The sequence below is a fragment of the Lethenteron reissneri genome, chromosome 55, assembly GCF_015708825.2.
Source record: "Lethenteron reissneri isolate LAM-NWPU_2019-01 chromosome 55, ASM1570882v1, whole genome shotgun sequence".
Lineage (NCBI taxonomy): Eukaryota > Metazoa > Chordata > Hyperoartia > Petromyzontiformes > Petromyzontidae > Lethenteron > Lethenteron reissneri.
This window is the reverse complement of record NC_083833.1, coordinates 376,295-393,725: the sequence shown is the minus strand read 5'-3', so window position 1 is coordinate 393,725 and position 17,431 is coordinate 376,295. Positions and strand designations below refer to the sequence as shown.

The 17,431-nt window shown below is 57.5% G+C and overlaps 1 protein-coding gene across 1 annotated transcript in view; it reads left to right on the top strand.

Moving 5' to 3' along the window:
- Positions 1–17,431, top strand: part of LOC133356674 (rho GTPase-activating protein 4-like) — a 49,282-nt gene that overhangs the window by 12,812 nt on the left and 19,039 nt on the right. Inside the window, exons 4-13 of the mRNA XM_061574314.1 lie at positions 5,226–5,406; positions 5,928–5,990; positions 6,700–6,852; positions 8,107–8,235; positions 8,563–8,784; positions 9,372–9,473; positions 10,296–10,601; positions 11,942–12,026; positions 12,623–12,650; positions 13,760–13,862. Of these exons, the coding sequence (XP_061430298.1) occupies positions 5,226–5,406; positions 5,928–5,990; positions 6,700–6,852; positions 8,107–8,235; positions 8,563–8,784; positions 9,372–9,473; positions 10,296–10,601; positions 11,942–12,026; positions 12,623–12,650; positions 13,760–13,862 (1,372 nt within the window). The remainder of the gene's footprint in view (positions 1–5,225; positions 5,407–5,927; positions 5,991–6,699; positions 6,853–8,106; positions 8,236–8,562; positions 8,785–9,371; positions 9,474–10,295; positions 10,602–11,941; positions 12,027–12,622; positions 12,651–13,759; positions 13,863–17,431) is intronic.

The following is a 17,431-nucleotide window of genomic DNA, read 5'->3' as shown; positions in this document are numbered from 1 at the left end:
GGCAGCAGTCGACGTCTGGGTTGAGAAGAGATTTGCTCATGAATCATCGTCACTTGCAGCAGCATTATCAGCAACGTCGTCATCAGCAATCCCTCTGTGTGTGTGTGTTACAACCCCTCTCTGTGTGTGTGTGTGGTACAATCTGTGTGTGTGTGTGTGGTACAATCTCTGTGTGTGTGTGTGGTACAATCTCTGTGTGTGTGTGTGTTACAACCCCTCTCTGGGGTGTGTGTGGTACAATCTCTGTGTGTGTGTGTGGTACAATCTCTGTGTGTGTGTGTGGTACAATCCTCTGTGTGTGTGTGTGTGGTACAATCTCTCTGTGTGTGTGTGTGGTACAATCTCTGTGTGTGTGTGTGGTACAATCTCTGTGTGTGTGTGTGGTACAATCTCTGTGTGTGTGTGTGGTACAATCTCTGTGTGTGTGTGTGGTACAATCTCTGTGTGTGTGTGTGGTACAATCTCTTGTGTGTGTGTGTGGTACAATCTCTCTGTGTGTGTGTGTGGTACAATCTCTGTGTGTGTGTGTGGTACAATCTCTGTGTGTGTGTGGTACAATCTCTGTGTGTGTGTGTGTGGTACAATCTCTCTGTGTGTGTGTGTGGTACATCTCTGTGTGTGTGTGTGGTACAATCTCTGTGTGTGTGTGTGTGGTACAATCTCTCTCTGTGTGTGTGTGTGGTACAATCTCTGTGTGTGTGTGTGTGGTACAATCTCTCTGTGTGTGTGTGGTACAATCTCTGTGTGTGTGTGGTACAATCTCTCTGTGTGTGTGTGTGGTACAATCTCTGTGTGTGTGTGTGGTACAATCTCTGTGTGTGTGTGGTACAATTCCTCTGTGTGTGTGTGTGTACAATCTCTGTGTGTGTGTGTGTGGTACAATCTCTGTGTGTGTGTGTGTGGTACAATCCCTCTGTGTGTGTGTGTGGTACAATCTCTGTGTGTGTGTGTGTGTGGTACAATCCCTCTGTGTGTGTGTGGGTACAATCTCTGTGTGTGTTGTGTGTGTGGTACAATCTCTCTGTGTGTGGTACAATCTCTCTGTGTGTGTGTGTGGTACAATCCCTCTGTGTGTGTGTGTGGTACAATCTCTGTGTGTGTGTGGTACAATCCCTCTGTGTGTGTGTGTGGTACAATCTGTGTGTGTGTGTGTGTGTGGTACAATCCCTCTGTGTGTGTGTGTGGTACAATCTCTGTGTGTGTGTGTGTGTGGTACAATCCCTCTGTGTGTGTGTGTGGTACAATCTGTGTGTGTGTGTGTGGTACAATCTCTCTGTGTGTGGTACAATCTCTCTGTGTGTGTGTGGTACAATCTCTCTGTGTGTGGTACAATCTCTATGTGTGTGTGTGATACAATCACCCTGTGTGTGTGTGTCGTCAATCCCTCTGTGTGTGTGTGTGTGTGGTACAATCCCTCTGTGTGTGGTACAATCTGTGTGTGTGTGTGTGGTACAATCACCCTGTTTGTGTATGGTACAATCTGTGTGTGTGTGGTACAATCCCTTTGTGTATGTGTGGTACAATCCCTCTGTGTGTGTGTGGTACACTCCCTCTGTGTGTGTGGTACACTCCCTCTGTGTGTGTGTGGTACAATCTCTGTGTGTGTGTGTGTGGTACAATCTCTGTGTGTGTGTGTGTGGTACAATCACCCTGTGTGTGTGTGGTACAATCTCTATGTGTGTGTGTGTGGTACAATCACCCTGTGTGTGTGTGGTACACTCCCTCTGTGTGTGTGTGGTACAATCTGTGTGTGTGTGTGTGGTACAATCTCTCTCTGTGTGTGTGTGGTACAATCACCCTGTGTGTGTGTGGTATACTCCCTCTGTGTGTGTGTGGTACAATCTCTGTGTGTGTGTGTGGTACAATCTCTCTCTGTGTGTGTGTGGTACAATCACCCTGTGTGTGTGTGGTACAATCACCCTGTGTGTGTGTGGTACAATCTCTATGTGTGTGTGTGTGGTACAATCACCCTGTGTGTGTGTGGTACAATCACCCTGTGTGTGTGTGGTACAATCTCTATGTGTGTGTGTGTGGTACAATCACCCTGTGTGTGTGTGGTACAATCTCTCTCTGTGTGTGTGTGGTACAATCACCCTGTGTGTGTGTGGTACAATCACCCTGTGTGTGTGTGGTACAATCTCTATGTGTGTGTGTGTGGTACAATCACCCTGTGTGTGTGTGGTACAATCCCTCCCACCCCACAAAGATGACAGGAGGCTCAACGTGGGGGGTGAGAGGGGGGAGTTGGAGGGGCGCTGTGGGGTGGGTAAGTTTAGTGGCGCGATGATGAAAGGGAAGAGGCGGTGTTGCAATGCTCACACGGAACAACAACAATCATCATCATCAGAAGCATTTCTCACCCCGCCATCCCCGTGTGAACTCACTGAGCCCTCATTAAGCCGTTAATTAGTTCCCGAGCTAAGGGATCTGCATGGTGCTGTCTACCCGTGCCTCCTCCTCCACCGCCACCGCCGGTGAACGCGTGCAGATTCACGGGGAGGGAGAGAGGGAGAGAGGGAGAGAGGGAGAGAGGGAGAGAGGGAGAGAGGGAGAGAGCGAGAGAGGGAGAGAGGGAGAGAGCGAGGGCTACATAAAGCCCCGTTGAAAAAAAAAATACGAAATGATGAACGAAACAAAGTGCCGAATACACCGAGCATCTTCTTGTTTCCACTGATCGTAAAAAAAAAAGGGAGAGAGAGAGAGAGAGAGAGGGAGAGAGGGAGAGAGAGAGAGAGGGAGAGTGGGAGAGAGAGAGGACAGGGAACAGGGGCGGTGGGGTTGGTGGATCATCGCACAGACGCCCCCCCCCTCCCCCCTCCCCCTCCCCCCCCCCTCCCGTGGGTTGCCCCGGAGGTGCCACACTCCGGGGCTCTCCAGCGCAGCGCAGCGAGTGGGCAGCGAACACCACGTGTCCGTTCTCGTACAGGGGATCGAGCGTTGCTCCCTCGCTCGCTTTGGGGGTTTTCTCCGGGTTTTCCGGTTTCCTCCTCCCACGCGGACTAAAAGCAACGCTCGCTAATTGACCTAAAACATCACAATATGTGGAGGCTTTAGTTTAGTTTTGCCCGAAAGGGTAAAACTTATTCTTATTATTTTTGATATTTTGATTCTGGCAAAAAGGTCTATCCCATGATGCAGCTGCCCACCTCGCGCTATGAATGCTCTTGCCACGTGCGGCATCGCCTTGGTGCTGCTCGCCTTGTGGCGTCGTTCTCTGGCCTGACGCGGGCGGTGAGACGCGGCCATGAAGAAGGCTCCTGTCTCTGGTGAAGGCCAATCAGTTTCAAAGACGATGCATCATGTCTTCAGAGCGTGTTCGTTTGCATGTTAACCGCGAGTACGCCTGGTTAATGCACTCCTTGATTCCTTGAAAAGGGTTTCTATTTGGCGTTTGAACATCTGAACACAACTCCTGTTTTATTGCCAGAAAGGGGAAACACCTCATTCGTATTTGTCATTCTGTGATCGTGGCAAAAGGTCCCCATGTCGAGTTGGTTGTCCTCTCGTCCCGCCCGCCCCTGCGATGAGCTCGGCGCGGCAGTGGACGTTGCGAGAGAGTCCAGCGGAGACAGCCGGGAGTGGTTCTCGGTGCCGCCCGGCAGCCTTCCAGCTCGGCCTGTGGCCCCTAGCCAGCCATTGCGAGATGCAACTTGCACGGACGATGACGCTGCTGCTGCTGCTGCTGTGTGACATTCGTGTTTCTGTCCCTTTTGAGTGTTGAGATGATTTTTTAATTTGTTACACGGATGATGAAACTATTTCAACAGTTTTTTTAGTTTACCAGCTAAAACCCACTGAGCGAAATAGATCATTTTCAGAAACGACCTGGCTATCACAAATTCATTATAGCTCACCGAAGCGGCTTGCTTGGGTGGGTTTGTGAGGGGTTAGGTAGTTGGATGGGTGAATGAGTGGTTGAATGGGTGAGGGCTTGGGTGGGTCAGTGAGAGGGTGGGTAGGTGAGTGAGTGGTTGGGTGGGTGAGTGGGTGAGTGAGTCAGTGGTTGGGAGGGTGGGTGAGTGAGTGGTTGGGTGAGTGGTTGGATAGGTTAGTGATTGGTTGGGTCAGTGAGTGAGTGGATGGGTGCATGAGTGAGTGGGTGTATGTGTGGGTGAGTGAGTGAGTGGGTCAGTGAGTGAGTGGATGGGTGGGTAAGTGAGTGGTTGGGTGAGTTAGTGGTTGGGTGGGTGAGTGGGTGAGTGAGTCAGTGGTTGGGAGGGTGGGTCAGTGAGTGTGTGAGTGGATGGGTGGGTGAGTAGATATGTCAGTGAGCGAGCGGGTGACCGTGTGTGGCGTGCGTACCAACCGAGTAAATCTGGCTGTGGCCCACAGAGTGACCACAGCAACGACAACAAAAACCAACGACAGCAGGTGGATTAAGCCCCGACCCCTCCCTTACCGCCGAGGAGCCCTCTGCCACCGGGGCCACTCTGAGTGCGCAGGCTCCCACGGGGCCGGGCCGGTAGCTGCGTGCGGTGTGCGCGGTGTGCATGGTGTGCCTGTGGTTCATGGTGTGCGGTGTGCATGGTATGCGGTGTGCATGGTGTGCGTGTGGTTCATGGTGTGCGGTGTGCATGGTGTGTGTGTGGTTCATGGTATGCGGTGTACATGATGTGCGGTGTGCATGGTATGCGGTGTGCGTGGTGTGTGTGGTGTGTGTGGTGTGCGTGGTGTGCGTGGTGTGCGTGGTGTGCGGTGTGCATGATGTGCATGATGTGCGGTGTGCGTGGTGTGCGGTGTGCGGTGTGCATAATGTGCATGATGTGCGGTGTGCGTAGTGTGTGGTCTGCGTGGTGTGCATGATGTGCGGTGTGCGTGGTGTGTGGTCTGCGTGGTGTGAGCGGTGTGCGTGGTGTGCGGTGTGCGTGGTGTGTGGTCTGCGTGGTGTGCGTGGTGTGTGTGGTGTGTGGTCTGGATGGTGTGCGTGGTGTGCGTGGTGTGCGGTTTGCATGGTGTGCGGTGTGTGTGGCATGCGTGCGGTTCATGGTGTGCGGTGTGCATGGTGTGCGGTGTGCGTGGTGTGCGTGGTTTGCGTGGTGTGCGTGGTGTGCGTGGTGTGTGCGTGTGTGTGTGCGTGGTGTGTGCGGTGTGCGTGGTGTGTGCGTGGTGTGTGCGGTGTGCGTGGTGTGTGCGGTGTGTGCGGTGTGCGTGGTGTGTGCGGTGTGCGTGGTGTGCGTGTGGTTCATGATGTGCGTGGTGTGTGCGGTGTGCGTGGCGTGCGTCAGGCGCGCGTGGCGCTCCGCGGGCGCCGTGCCCGCCCCGTGCCCACGCTCCTGCTGGGCCCTGCTGCTCGCCGCCACGCACGGGGAGGCGCGCTGCCACGCGGCCATCGCGGAGGCGTGCGGAGGAGCGGTGGCGCCGCGGTTGGCGCGCATCGCCGACAGCTCCGCGCGCCTCTCCAAGAAGGTGTGGGGGAGGGGGGAGGGGGGAGTGGAGGTGGTGCGGGGGGGGGGGGGAGTGGGGGTGGTGCGGGGGGGGGGGGGAGTGGGGGTGGTGCGGGGGGGGGAGTGGGGGTGGTGCGGGGGGGGAGTGGGGGTGGTGCGGGGGGGGAGTGGGGGTGGTGCGGGGGGGGAGTGGGGGTGGTGCGGGAGACCCCGGGGGTTTGGTTGTGGGGTGCAGGTTTTGGGCTGCGCGTGGCTACTCGCTTAACCCCCCCCCCACCACCCTGGATGTATCGAGATCATAGACACCCATCGACCCACAAAGAGACCAGTAGACTCACACTGAGACCCATAGACTCACACTGAGACCCATAGACTGGCTTAGAGAACCATAGTCCCACATAGAGACCAGTAGACTCACACTTAGACCCATAGACTAGCGTAAAGACCCGCACAGAGATGCATAGAGGGATGTGGTGATGATGTGTGGCGACCTATTGACCTCGTGACCTATTAACCGCGTGACCCGGCCACCTGGCGGTGCAGGGCAGGGACCTGGGGCAGCAGCTGCAGGAGGAGCTGCTGAAGTTCGTGACGGAGATCGGCGCGGTGAGTCCATCCAGTGGGTGTACGCCGCCGCACTGCACTCAGCCTTGCCACAACCACCGGCTCGCGGGAGCTGAATGCGTGGCCATATCGAGGACCGTGCAGACCACCGCGGTGCTCGGGTGAACGAGGTTGGGGCCGTCGCAGCACGCGGCAGCCGCCGGGCTCACTCCGTGCGCTGCCGGTGCTGCTGCTGGTGGTGCTGCTGGTGGTGGTACTGGTGGTGGTACTGGTGGTGTGTGCTGGTGGTACTGATGGTGGTACTGATGGTGGTGCTCGTGGTGGTGCTGGTGGTGGTGGTGCTCGTGGTGGTCGTGGTGCTGCTGAGGCCCAGTGCCGGTTCAGAAAATCGTCACTGGTGTTGGCCGTGAGCGGAAATCGAACTCGCGTCACTGGTTTCGAAGCTCAGTGCGCTAACCGCTACCACTGCTGCTCCCCACCACCACCACCACCCCCAACACCACCACCGACCCCACCACCACCACTCCCACCACTATAACCACCACCACCGGCACCACCACCCCCACCACCCCCACCACTACCACCTCCACTACCATCACTACCCCCACCACCACTACCCCCACCACCACCACCCCCACCACCCCCACCACCCCCACCACCACCACTACCACCCCCACCACCACTACCCTCACCACCACCCCCACCACCCTCACCATCACCCCATGGTCCCCTGCCCATCTTCCCTCCGCAGGCCTCCAAGGCCTACCGCCTCTACAGGGCCCAGGCCCTCGCGGCCGACACGAAGCTGCGGGACGCGGAGCGGCGCTTGGGTGGGGGGGGCGCCTCGGCCGCGGGGACCCCCGCCAGGAGCCCCTCGCGCAAGCTCGCTCGCCTCCTGGAGAAGGTGGCGCCTGCACGCCCATCGGCGTCCCTTTGACCTGCTGTCCCGTTTGACCCTTTCATAATTCGACCTACCGATTGATTGCTTGTTCATTTGAACTTTTGTACCTGTTGACCATTTGACCCTTTCATAATTTGACCTACTGATCGTTTGTACATTTGACCTTTTGTACCATTTGACCTTTTGACCGTTTCATAATGCGACCTATTGATCAATTGATCGCTTGTCTGATTGACCTTTGTACCGTTTGACCCTTTGACCGTTTCATAATTCCACCTATTGATCGCTTGATTGCTTGTCCAATATCCTCGGATCGACTATTTGATCAATTGACCGTGTTGACCATTCTATAACCTGACATTGATTGTGTGTACCATTGAAAGTTTGACCTTTTGACTGATTGACCATTTGAGCATTTAATAATTTGACCCCCTGGTTCTTCGACTACTTGACCACTTGTCCATTTGACCTTTTGACCAATTGACCACAAATTTAAACTATTTGTTATTTTTACCAGGTCAGGACCTCCACTGAGCTACGTAGTCTCGCTTTTTGACAAACGACCTGGCTAGCACACATGATGACAGCTTAACGAAGTGGCTGATCATCATCATCTTCGCGTGGAAAATTGATAGCGGCAGCCAGATGCTCTCCGAGCGTGCGGCGTTGATTCTAAATGTGGAGAGAAAACCGGAGGAACCCGGAGAAGAGTCCACGCGACCACGGGTGGAGAGGGACACCGCAAACTCAGAATATGCAACAGCAGGCGTCAGGGTCGGGCTTGAACTCACCAGGCGTGGGAGGTAACCACGTCCAGGCCACCGTGGCGCCCCAGTTCATAATTTGACCTCTTGAATGTTTTTACTGTTTGGCCACATGTCCGACTGCTGCGTTGGAGCGATTGACAAAACGACCGCCTGATTGTTTGACCAAACGACCGCCTGATTGTTTGACCAATGACCCGTTAATAGTTTGACCAATTGATCCCATGACCGTCCTCACCACCTGTCCGGTTGGCTGTTTGACCATTAGACTGTTTTGACCGATTGACCAAATGACCGACTGCTCGTTCGACCTATCGATCCTTCGATCATTTATCCCTCGTTACCGTTTAACCATTCATTCCACGTACCGACGGCCGGTTTACACATTTGACACAAAGTTATTCGACTGTGCTGGGACCGATCGACCTCCGTGTGACCCCCAGTGTGACCCCAGCATGACCCCGGCGTGACCCCTGTATGCCCCCCCGCCCAGCGGCAGGCAAAGGCCGGCGAGGCGTGCCTGCGCGAGGCTCGAGCACGCAACGAGCTGCTGCTCACGCTGGCGGCCGCCAACTCCTCCGTGGAGCGTTTCCACGACTACGACCTGCCCAGCATCATCGACGTGAGCTCCACGACCCCCTGACCCTGACCCCCTGGCCCTGACCCCGTGGCCCTGAATGTAGAGCAGCAGCCAAGTACTCTCTAAGTGCGTGTTGTCGATTAAAACATTTGGAGGAGAAATACTGGAGGGACGGGGAGACAAATCTACGCGACCACCACGGGGGGAGAGAGTGAGAGAGAGACACGCAAACTCCAAACACGCCACAGGCGTCATCAGGGTCGGGATCGAACCCACGCCCTCCTGCGTACCAGGCGACGGAGTTAACATCTTGGCGTGCACCCTCCCCCCACCCACCGATCCCCCCCCCCGCCCTCCCGCCGCCGCCAGTGCTGCGACGTGGCGTTCCACGCGCGGCTGTCCGAGGCGCTCTCCCTCTTCGTGGGCGCCGGCTGTGCCGCCGACGCGGCCCAGCGGGGGGCCCTGGGGGCGCTGCGCGGCGCCGTCGGGGGGCTCGACCCCCGCGCCTGCAAGCGCCGCTTCCTGCGCTCGAGCGGGGACCTGTTTGCCCGCCCCCCCGAGTTCCCCTTCCGCCCCCACCTGGGAGACGAGGTGAGAGGGGCCGGCCGCCTCCTCTGCCCTCCCCCCCGCCGCCGCCCTCGCCCCCACCCCTCGCCTCGTCGTCGCCCGCTCACTCGCTCGACGACCTCGCTGCCCCGTTGATTGACCCACTGGTTGACCCATTGGTTGACCCATTGGTTGACCAACTGAGCGACTGGTTAACCAACTGACCCATTGATTGACCAACTGATTGACCCACTGACACTTTGGTTGACCCTCTGACCCACTGATTGACCCTCTGACCCCCTGATTAACCAACGGACCCACTGATTGTGCCACTGGGCTCTGGATTGACTTTCTGACCCATCGATTGATCGACAAACCCACAAATTAACCCACTGAACTACCGATCCATTGAGTGACCCGCTGACTCATTTATTGACCCACCGACCCATCGATTGGTGTACTGCCTGACCCACTCCCTCTTTGACCCACTGACTGGTTTCCCCAGGTGACTTGTAGTTGCAGTCACCCCTTGTTATGCGTGGTTACCCCCGGTTTCGTGCGAGCGGTCCAGGTGAGCGAGCTGGTCTCCCCCGGTAACGCGCGGTTGCCCTGGTTACGTGCGAGCGGTCCAGGTGAGCGAGCTGGTCTCCCAGGCCAGCGTGCGCTCCGAGCTGCGGACGAGGCTGCAGCAGCTGAGGGCGCGCGTCGCAGCGCTGCACGCGGAGAGCCAGCAGGTACACACTCCTCACCATCACGTCCATCACTACCATCGCCAACATCAACAGCACCACCACTACACCACTATGATCACCACCACCATCACCACCACCACCATCACCACCAACATCACCAACATCACTACCATCGCCAACATCAACAGCACCACCACTATGATCACCACCACTATGATCACCACCACCATCACCACTAACATCACCAACATCACTACCATCACCAACATCACCATCAATATCACTAACACTATCAACATCACTACCATCACCAACATCGCTACCCTCATCACCACCATAAACATCACTACCATCACCATCAGTGGGTGAGTGGAGAATGTTTGAGTGGGTGAGTTTATGAGTGTGGAAGTCGGTGAGTGTGTTAGTGGGTAAGTCGGTAAGTGGGTCAATGTGTGAGTGGGTGAGTGGATGAGTGTGTGAGTCGGTGAGTGTGTGAGTGGGTGAGTGGGTGAATGTGTCAGTGTGTGAGTGATTGGGTGAGTGTGTGAGTGATTGAGTGGGTGAGTGATTGAGTGTGTGAGTGAGTGTGTGAGTGATTGGGTGAGTGTGTGAGAGATTGAGTGGATGAGTGATTGAGTGAGTGTGTGAGTGATTGGGTGTGTGAGTGAGTGTGTGAGTGAGTGACTGTGTGAGTGTGTGAGTCAGTGTGTGAGTGATTGGGTGTGTGAGTGAGTCAGTGTGTGAGTGAGTGACTGTGTGAGTGAGTGAGTGTGTGAGTGTGTGAGTGAGTGAGTGATTGGGTGTGTGGGTGTGTGAGTGATTGGGTGAGTGTGTGAGTGATTGGGTGACCTCTTGATCTCGGAGGTGCGGGCGTCCATGGAGGAGACGCTGAGCGCCCTGCGGGAGGAGACTCCCGGCGAGGGCCGAGTGGCACAACCCTGGGACGGACGCGGCACCACCTCCACCTCCTCCACCTCCACCACCTCCACCACCTCCACCTCCACCACATCGACCCCCTACTCCACCCCCTACTCGACCCCCTCCGTCACCACAGTCGCCACCGCCAACAACTACCACCACAACCACCACAACCACCACGGCAACCACCACAGCTCGCCCCCGACGAGACACCACGGCGGTCGACACGACGCCGAGAACTTCTACTTCATGGTGAGTTGGTCATCGTCGTCATCATCATCGTCATCATCGTCGGCCATGGCCAATCAACTGCTGGATGAGGTCCTACTATCCAAAGCCGTCACCTCCGAAATTCTCAACTTTCTCTATATGAGTCTATGGGTCTCTGTGTGACGAGTCTATGGGTCTCTGTGTGATGAGTCTATGGGTCTCTGTGTGATGAGCCTATGGGTCTCTGTGTGACGAGTCTATGGGTCTCTGTGTGATGAGTCTGTGGGTCTCTGTGTGATGAGTCTATGGGTCTCTGTGTGATGAGTCTATGGGTCTCTGTGTGACGAGTCTATGGGTCTCTGTGTGATGAGTCTGTGGGTCTCTGTGTGATGAGTCTATGGGTCTCTGTGTGACGAGTCTATGGGTCTCTGTGTGACGAGTCTATGGGTCTCTGTGTGACGAGTCTTTGGGTCTCTGTGTGACGAGTCTTTGGGTCTCTGTGTGACGAGTCTTTGGGTCTCTGTGTGACGAGTCTATGGGTCTCTGTGTGACGAGTCTTTGGGTCTCTGTGTGACGAGTCTTTGGGTCTCTGTGTGACGAGTCTTTGGGTCTCTGTGTGATGAGTCTATGGGTCTCTGTGTGATGAGTCTATGGGTCTCTGTTTGACGAGTCTATGGGTCTCTGTGTGACGAGTCTTTGGGTCTCTGTGTGACGAGTCTATGGGTCTCTGTGTGATGAGTCTATGGGTCTCTGTGTGATGAGTCTGTGGGTCTCTGTGTGATGAGTCTATGGGTCTCTGTGTGATGAGTCTATGGGTCTCTGTGTGACGAGTCTTTGGGTCTCTGTGTGATGAGTCTTTGGGTCTCTGTGTGACGAGTCTATGGGTCTCTGTGTGACGAGTCTATGGGTCTCTGTGTGACGAGTCTTTGGGTCTCTGTGTGACGAGTCTATGGGTCTCTGTGTGACGAGTCTATGGGTCTCTGTGTGACGAGTCTTTGGGTCTCTGTGGCTAGGAGATGTTAAAATCCCTCGCCTGGTTTGCAGGAGGCCGTGGGTTCCATCCCAACCCTGGCGCCTGCTGCTGTATATTTGGAGTTTTTGTGTATCTCTCTCCCCGTGGTCCTCCGGTTTTTCCCTTCCACATTTAGAATCTCACATTTTCACACGAGCCACTTTGTGGAGCTGTCATTTGTGACAGCCTCGTCGCTCCTGACGAAGAGCTACGCAGCTCAGCGGCGCATTCCCTGGAAAATGAAACGAATTAAGTTCGTAGTTTAGTAGTCGCCGTGGCTGGGGGCAGCTGACAAAACCCGGAGCGGAGTGCCGGATCTCCCTGGATCCGGCTCGCGGTCCACCCTCACCTGGTGCGCTCCGTTTCTCAGAAGCTGAAGGAGCTGCTGGCCTCAGGCCACGTCGTGTCCCGGCTGCAGGCCAAGCAGCAGCTGATCCACCGGGCGCTGGACGATGGTGGGTCCTCATCGCCACCACCAACATCGTCATCATCACTGTCACCACCACCGTCATCATCACTAGCAGCACCACCGTCATCATAACCATCATCATCACCATCACCACCACCGTCACCACAACCACCAGCACCACCGTCATCATCACCACCGTCATCATCACCACCAGCACCACCGTCATCATTACTGTCACGACCACCGTCATCATCACCATCACCGTCATCACCATTGTCACCACCACTTGCGTTGCCATCGTTGTTACCACCACCACCACCACCGTCATCATCATCATCACCATCACTCGCGTTACTACCATCACCACCACCATCACAACCACGATAAACAAATACAAATATCTCCCCTATAGCCTTAACACACTGTTGGAGCAAGTGTTGTTAGCGAGTAGCAGCACCTATGAGTCCTGGTCCGAGTCTCGTGAGTCCTGATCCGGGTCACGTGAGTCCTGTTCCGGGTTTTCGTGAGTCTTGATCCGGGTCCTCGTGAGTCCTGATCCGGATTTTCGTGAGTCCTGATCCGGGTTTTCGTGAGTCCTGATCCGAGTCACGTGAGTCCTGATCCGGGTTCTTGTCTTCACAGGTGCAGTGGGAGATCCCAGCAGCGCTCGGTGAGACTCGTCACGCGAGACACTGAGAGCACAGAGCTCGACTCACACACACACAAAGACAAAGACCCCCTACGTAGCCTTGACAGACTGTTGGGGCAAGTGCTGTCAGCGAGCACTTATGGAGAGCGGCACGGCACACGAGGGGGTGGGTGGCCAGCACCACGCCTGGCCACCTTTGTCTCCCCAGTGGCGATCTTTATAGATCGCACCGGGTACTCATTTAAGGCTGAGTCAACCTAGGGGTGGCTCAGGACCGGTTCAAATATTCGCCACTGTTATTGACGGTGAGCGGGAAACGAACTCGACGGGTCCGTGATGCAGCGCACGTCCCGCTACCCACACAGAGTGGAACATATTTGGCCCCCTACGTAGCCGACCACGCAAATCGGAGGTGCGGGGGATAGGACAACAAACTAAACACAACAACAACAGCAGCAGTTCTAAAGAAATGAGTTTGTCAATATCGATGATGATGATGATGACGATTTAAAAGTGCTCCCAGTGGCTTCGTAAGACGGGAAGGAAAAGAGCGTTCCAGACGGCCCCAGAAGCGGCGCATCCGAAAGCGCCGCGCGACGAGGCGGAGGCCACCACCGCCTGTGCCGGTGGCTGAGCGAGAAGCAGCCGCTGTGAGGATGGCGACCGCAGGGCACACGCGTGGCGGTGCCGCGTGGCCACGTGGCCACGGTGCCGCGTGGCCACGGTGTCGCGTGGCGGTGCCGCGTGGCCGCGTGGCGGTGCCGCGTGGCCACGTGGCCACGGTGCCGCGTGGCCACGGTGTCGCGTGGCGGTGCCGCGTGGCCGCGTGGCGGTGCCGCGCGGCACCAGCGGGCAGCCGAGCTCATGGCCGGTGGCTCACGTGCGGCGAGCGCTCTGTGCGCGCCGTGGGGAGGGGGCGACCTTCAAACGGCGTCCCCGAGTCTGTGCTGCCCCCGTGCTGCCCCCGTGCTGCCCCCGTGCTGCCCCCGTGCTGCCCCCGTGCTGCCGTCTCTCTTCTAGACGATCCTCAACAGTCCTCACCGTAATTCTTTGTTGTTGTATTCTTGTTTATTGGTGCTGTTGTTTACTGTTTATTGGTGCTGTTGTTGTTGTTGTTGTGGGGGGTCCAGGACTTCGTTTGCCCCCCCAAAACCGCATCGTGAACGCGGCCGGAGGCGACCCTCGGTCATCGGCCTGCAGCTCTTTGGGGGAGACCTCCTCACCTATATCCAGGTAACCCCCCACTCACCCCTCACCTACACACAGGCACCCCCACTCACCCCTCACCTACACACAGGCACCCCCACTCACCCCTCACCTACACACAGGCACCCCCACTCACCCCTCACCTACACACAGGCACCCCCACTCACTCCTCACCTACACACAGGCACCCCCACTCACCCCTCACCTACACACAGGCACCCCCACTCACCGCTCACCTACACACAGGCACCCCCACTCACCCCTCACCTACACACAGGCACCCTCACTCACCCCTCACCTACACACAGGCACCCCCACTCACCCCTCACCTACACACAGGCACCCCCACTCACCCCTCACCTACACACAGGCACCCCCACTCACTCCTCACCTACACACAGGCACCCCCACTCACCCCTCACCTACAAACAGGCACCCCCACTCACCCCTCACCTACACACAGGCACCCCCACTCACCCCTCACCTACACACAGGCACCCTCACTCACCCCTCACCTAAACACAGGCACCCCCACTCACTCCTCACCTACACACAGGCACCCCCACTCACTCCTCACCTACACACAGTTACCCCCACTCACTCCTCACCTACACACAGGCACCCTCACTCACCCCTCACCTACACACAGGCACCCCCACTCACTCCTCACCTACACACAGTTACCACCACTCACTCCTCACCTACACACAGGCACCCCCACTCACCCCTCACCTACACACAGGCACCCCCACTCACCCCTCACCTACACACAGGCACCCCCACTCACCCCTCACCTACACACAGGCACCCCCACTCACTCCTCACCTACACACAGGCACCCCCACTCACCCCTCACCTACACACAGGCACCCTCACTCACCCCTCACCTACACACAGGCACCCCCACTCACTCCTCACCTACACACAGGCACCCTCACTCACCCCTCACCTACACACAGGCACCCTCACTCACCCCTCACCTACACACAGGCACCCCCACTCACTCCTCACCTGCACACAGGCACCCCCACTCACTCCTCACCTACACACAGTTACCCCCACTCACTCCTCACCTACACACAGGCACCCCCACTCACCCCTCACCTACACACAGGCACCCCCACTCACCCCTCACCTACACACAGGCACCCCCACTCACCCCTCACCTACACACAGGCACCCCCACTCACCCCTCACCTACACACAGGCACCCCCACTCACCCCTCACCTACACACAGGCACCCCCACTCACTCCTCACCTACACACAGGCACCCCCACTCACTCCTCACCTACACACAGTTACCCCCACTCACTCCTCACCTACACACAGGCACCCTCACTCACCCCTCACCTACACACAGGCACCCCCACTCACTCCTCACCTACACACAGTTACCACCACTCACTCCTCACCTACACACAGGCACCCCCACTCACCCCTCACCTACACACAGGCACCCCCACTCACCCCTCACCTACACACAGGCACCCCCACTCACCCCTCACCTACACACAGGCACCCCCACTCACTCCTCACCTACACACAGGCACCCCCACTCACCCCTCACCTACACACAGGCACCCTCACTCACCCCTCACCTACACACAGGCACCCCCACTCACTCCTCACCTACACACAGGCACCCTCACTCACCCCTCACCTACACACAGGCACCCTCACTCACCCCTCACCTACACACAGGCACCCCCACTCACTCCTCACCTGCACACAGGCACCCCCACTCACTCCTCACCTACACACAGTTACCCCCACTCACTCCTCACCTACACACAGGCACCCCCACTCACCCCTCACCTACACACAGGCACCCCCACTCACCCCTCACCTACACACAGGCACCCCCACTCACCCCTCACCTACACACAGGCACCCCCACTCACTCCTCACCTACACACAGGCACCCCCACTCACCCCTCACCTACACACAGGCACCCCCACTCACTCCTCACCTACACACAGGCACCCCCACTCACTCCTCACCTATATCCAGGTAACCCCCCACTCACCCCTCACCTACACACAGGCACCCCCACTCACCCCTCACCTACACACAGGCACCCCCACTCACCCCTCACCTACACACAGGCACCCCCACTCACTCCTCACCTACACACAGGCACCCCCACTCACTCCTCACCTACACACAGGCACCCCCACTCACCCCTCACCTACACACAGGCACCCCCACTCACTCCTCACCTACACACAGGCACCCCCACTCACTCCTCACCTATATCCAGGTAACCCCCCACTCACCCCTCACCTACACACAGGCAACCCCACTCACCCCTCACCTACACACAGGCACCCCCACTCATCCCTCACCTACACACAGGCACCCCCACTCACTCCTCACCTACACACAGGCACCCACACTCACTCCTCACCTACACACAGGCACCCCCACTCACCCCTCACCTACACACAGGCACCCCCACTCACTCCTCACCTATATCCAGGTAACCCCCCACTCACCCCTCACCTACACACAGGCACCCCCACTCACCCCTCACCTACACACAGGCACCCCCACTCACCCCTCACCTACACACAGGCACCCCCACTCACTCCTCACCTACACACAGGCACCCCCACTCACTCCTCACCTACACACAGGCACCCCCACTCACCCCTCACCTACACACAGGCACCCCCACTCACTCCTCACCTACACACAGGCACCCCCACTCACTCCTCACCTACACACAGGCACCCCCACTCACCCCTCACCTACACAGAGGCACCCCCACTCACCCCTCACCTACACACAGGCACCCGCACTCACTCCTCACCTACACACCAGGCCCCACTCACCTCACCACCTACACAACAGGACCCCACTCACCCTCACCTACACACAGGCACCCCCACTCACTCCTCACCTACACACAGGCACCCCCACTCACCCTCACCTACACACAGGGCACCCCACTCACCCCTCACCTACACACTAGGCACCCCCACTCACATCCTCACCTACACACAGCACCCCCACTCACTCCTCACCTACACACGGCACCCCCACTCACCCCTCACCTACACACAGGCACCCCCACTCACTCCTCACCTACACACAGGCACCCCCACTCACTCCTCACCTACACACAGGCACCCCCACTCACCCCTCACCTACACACAGGCACCCCCACTCAACCCTCACCTACACACAGCCCCACTCACCTCCTCACCTACACACAGGCACCCCCACTCACCCCTCACCTACACACAGCCCCACTCACCCCTCACCTACACACAGGCACCCCCACTCACGCCCTCACCTACACACAGGCACCCCCACTCACCCCTCACCTACACACAGGCAACCCCCACTCACTCCTCACCTACACACAGGCACCCCACTCACTCCTCACCTACACACAGGCACCCCCACTCACCTCCTCACCTACACACAGGCACCCCCATCACCCTCACCCTACACACAGGCACCCCCACTCACTCCTCACCTACACACAGGCACCCCCACTCACCCCTCACCTACACACAGGCACCCCCACTCACTCCTCACCTACACACAGGCACCCCCACTCACCCCTCACCCTACACACAGGCACC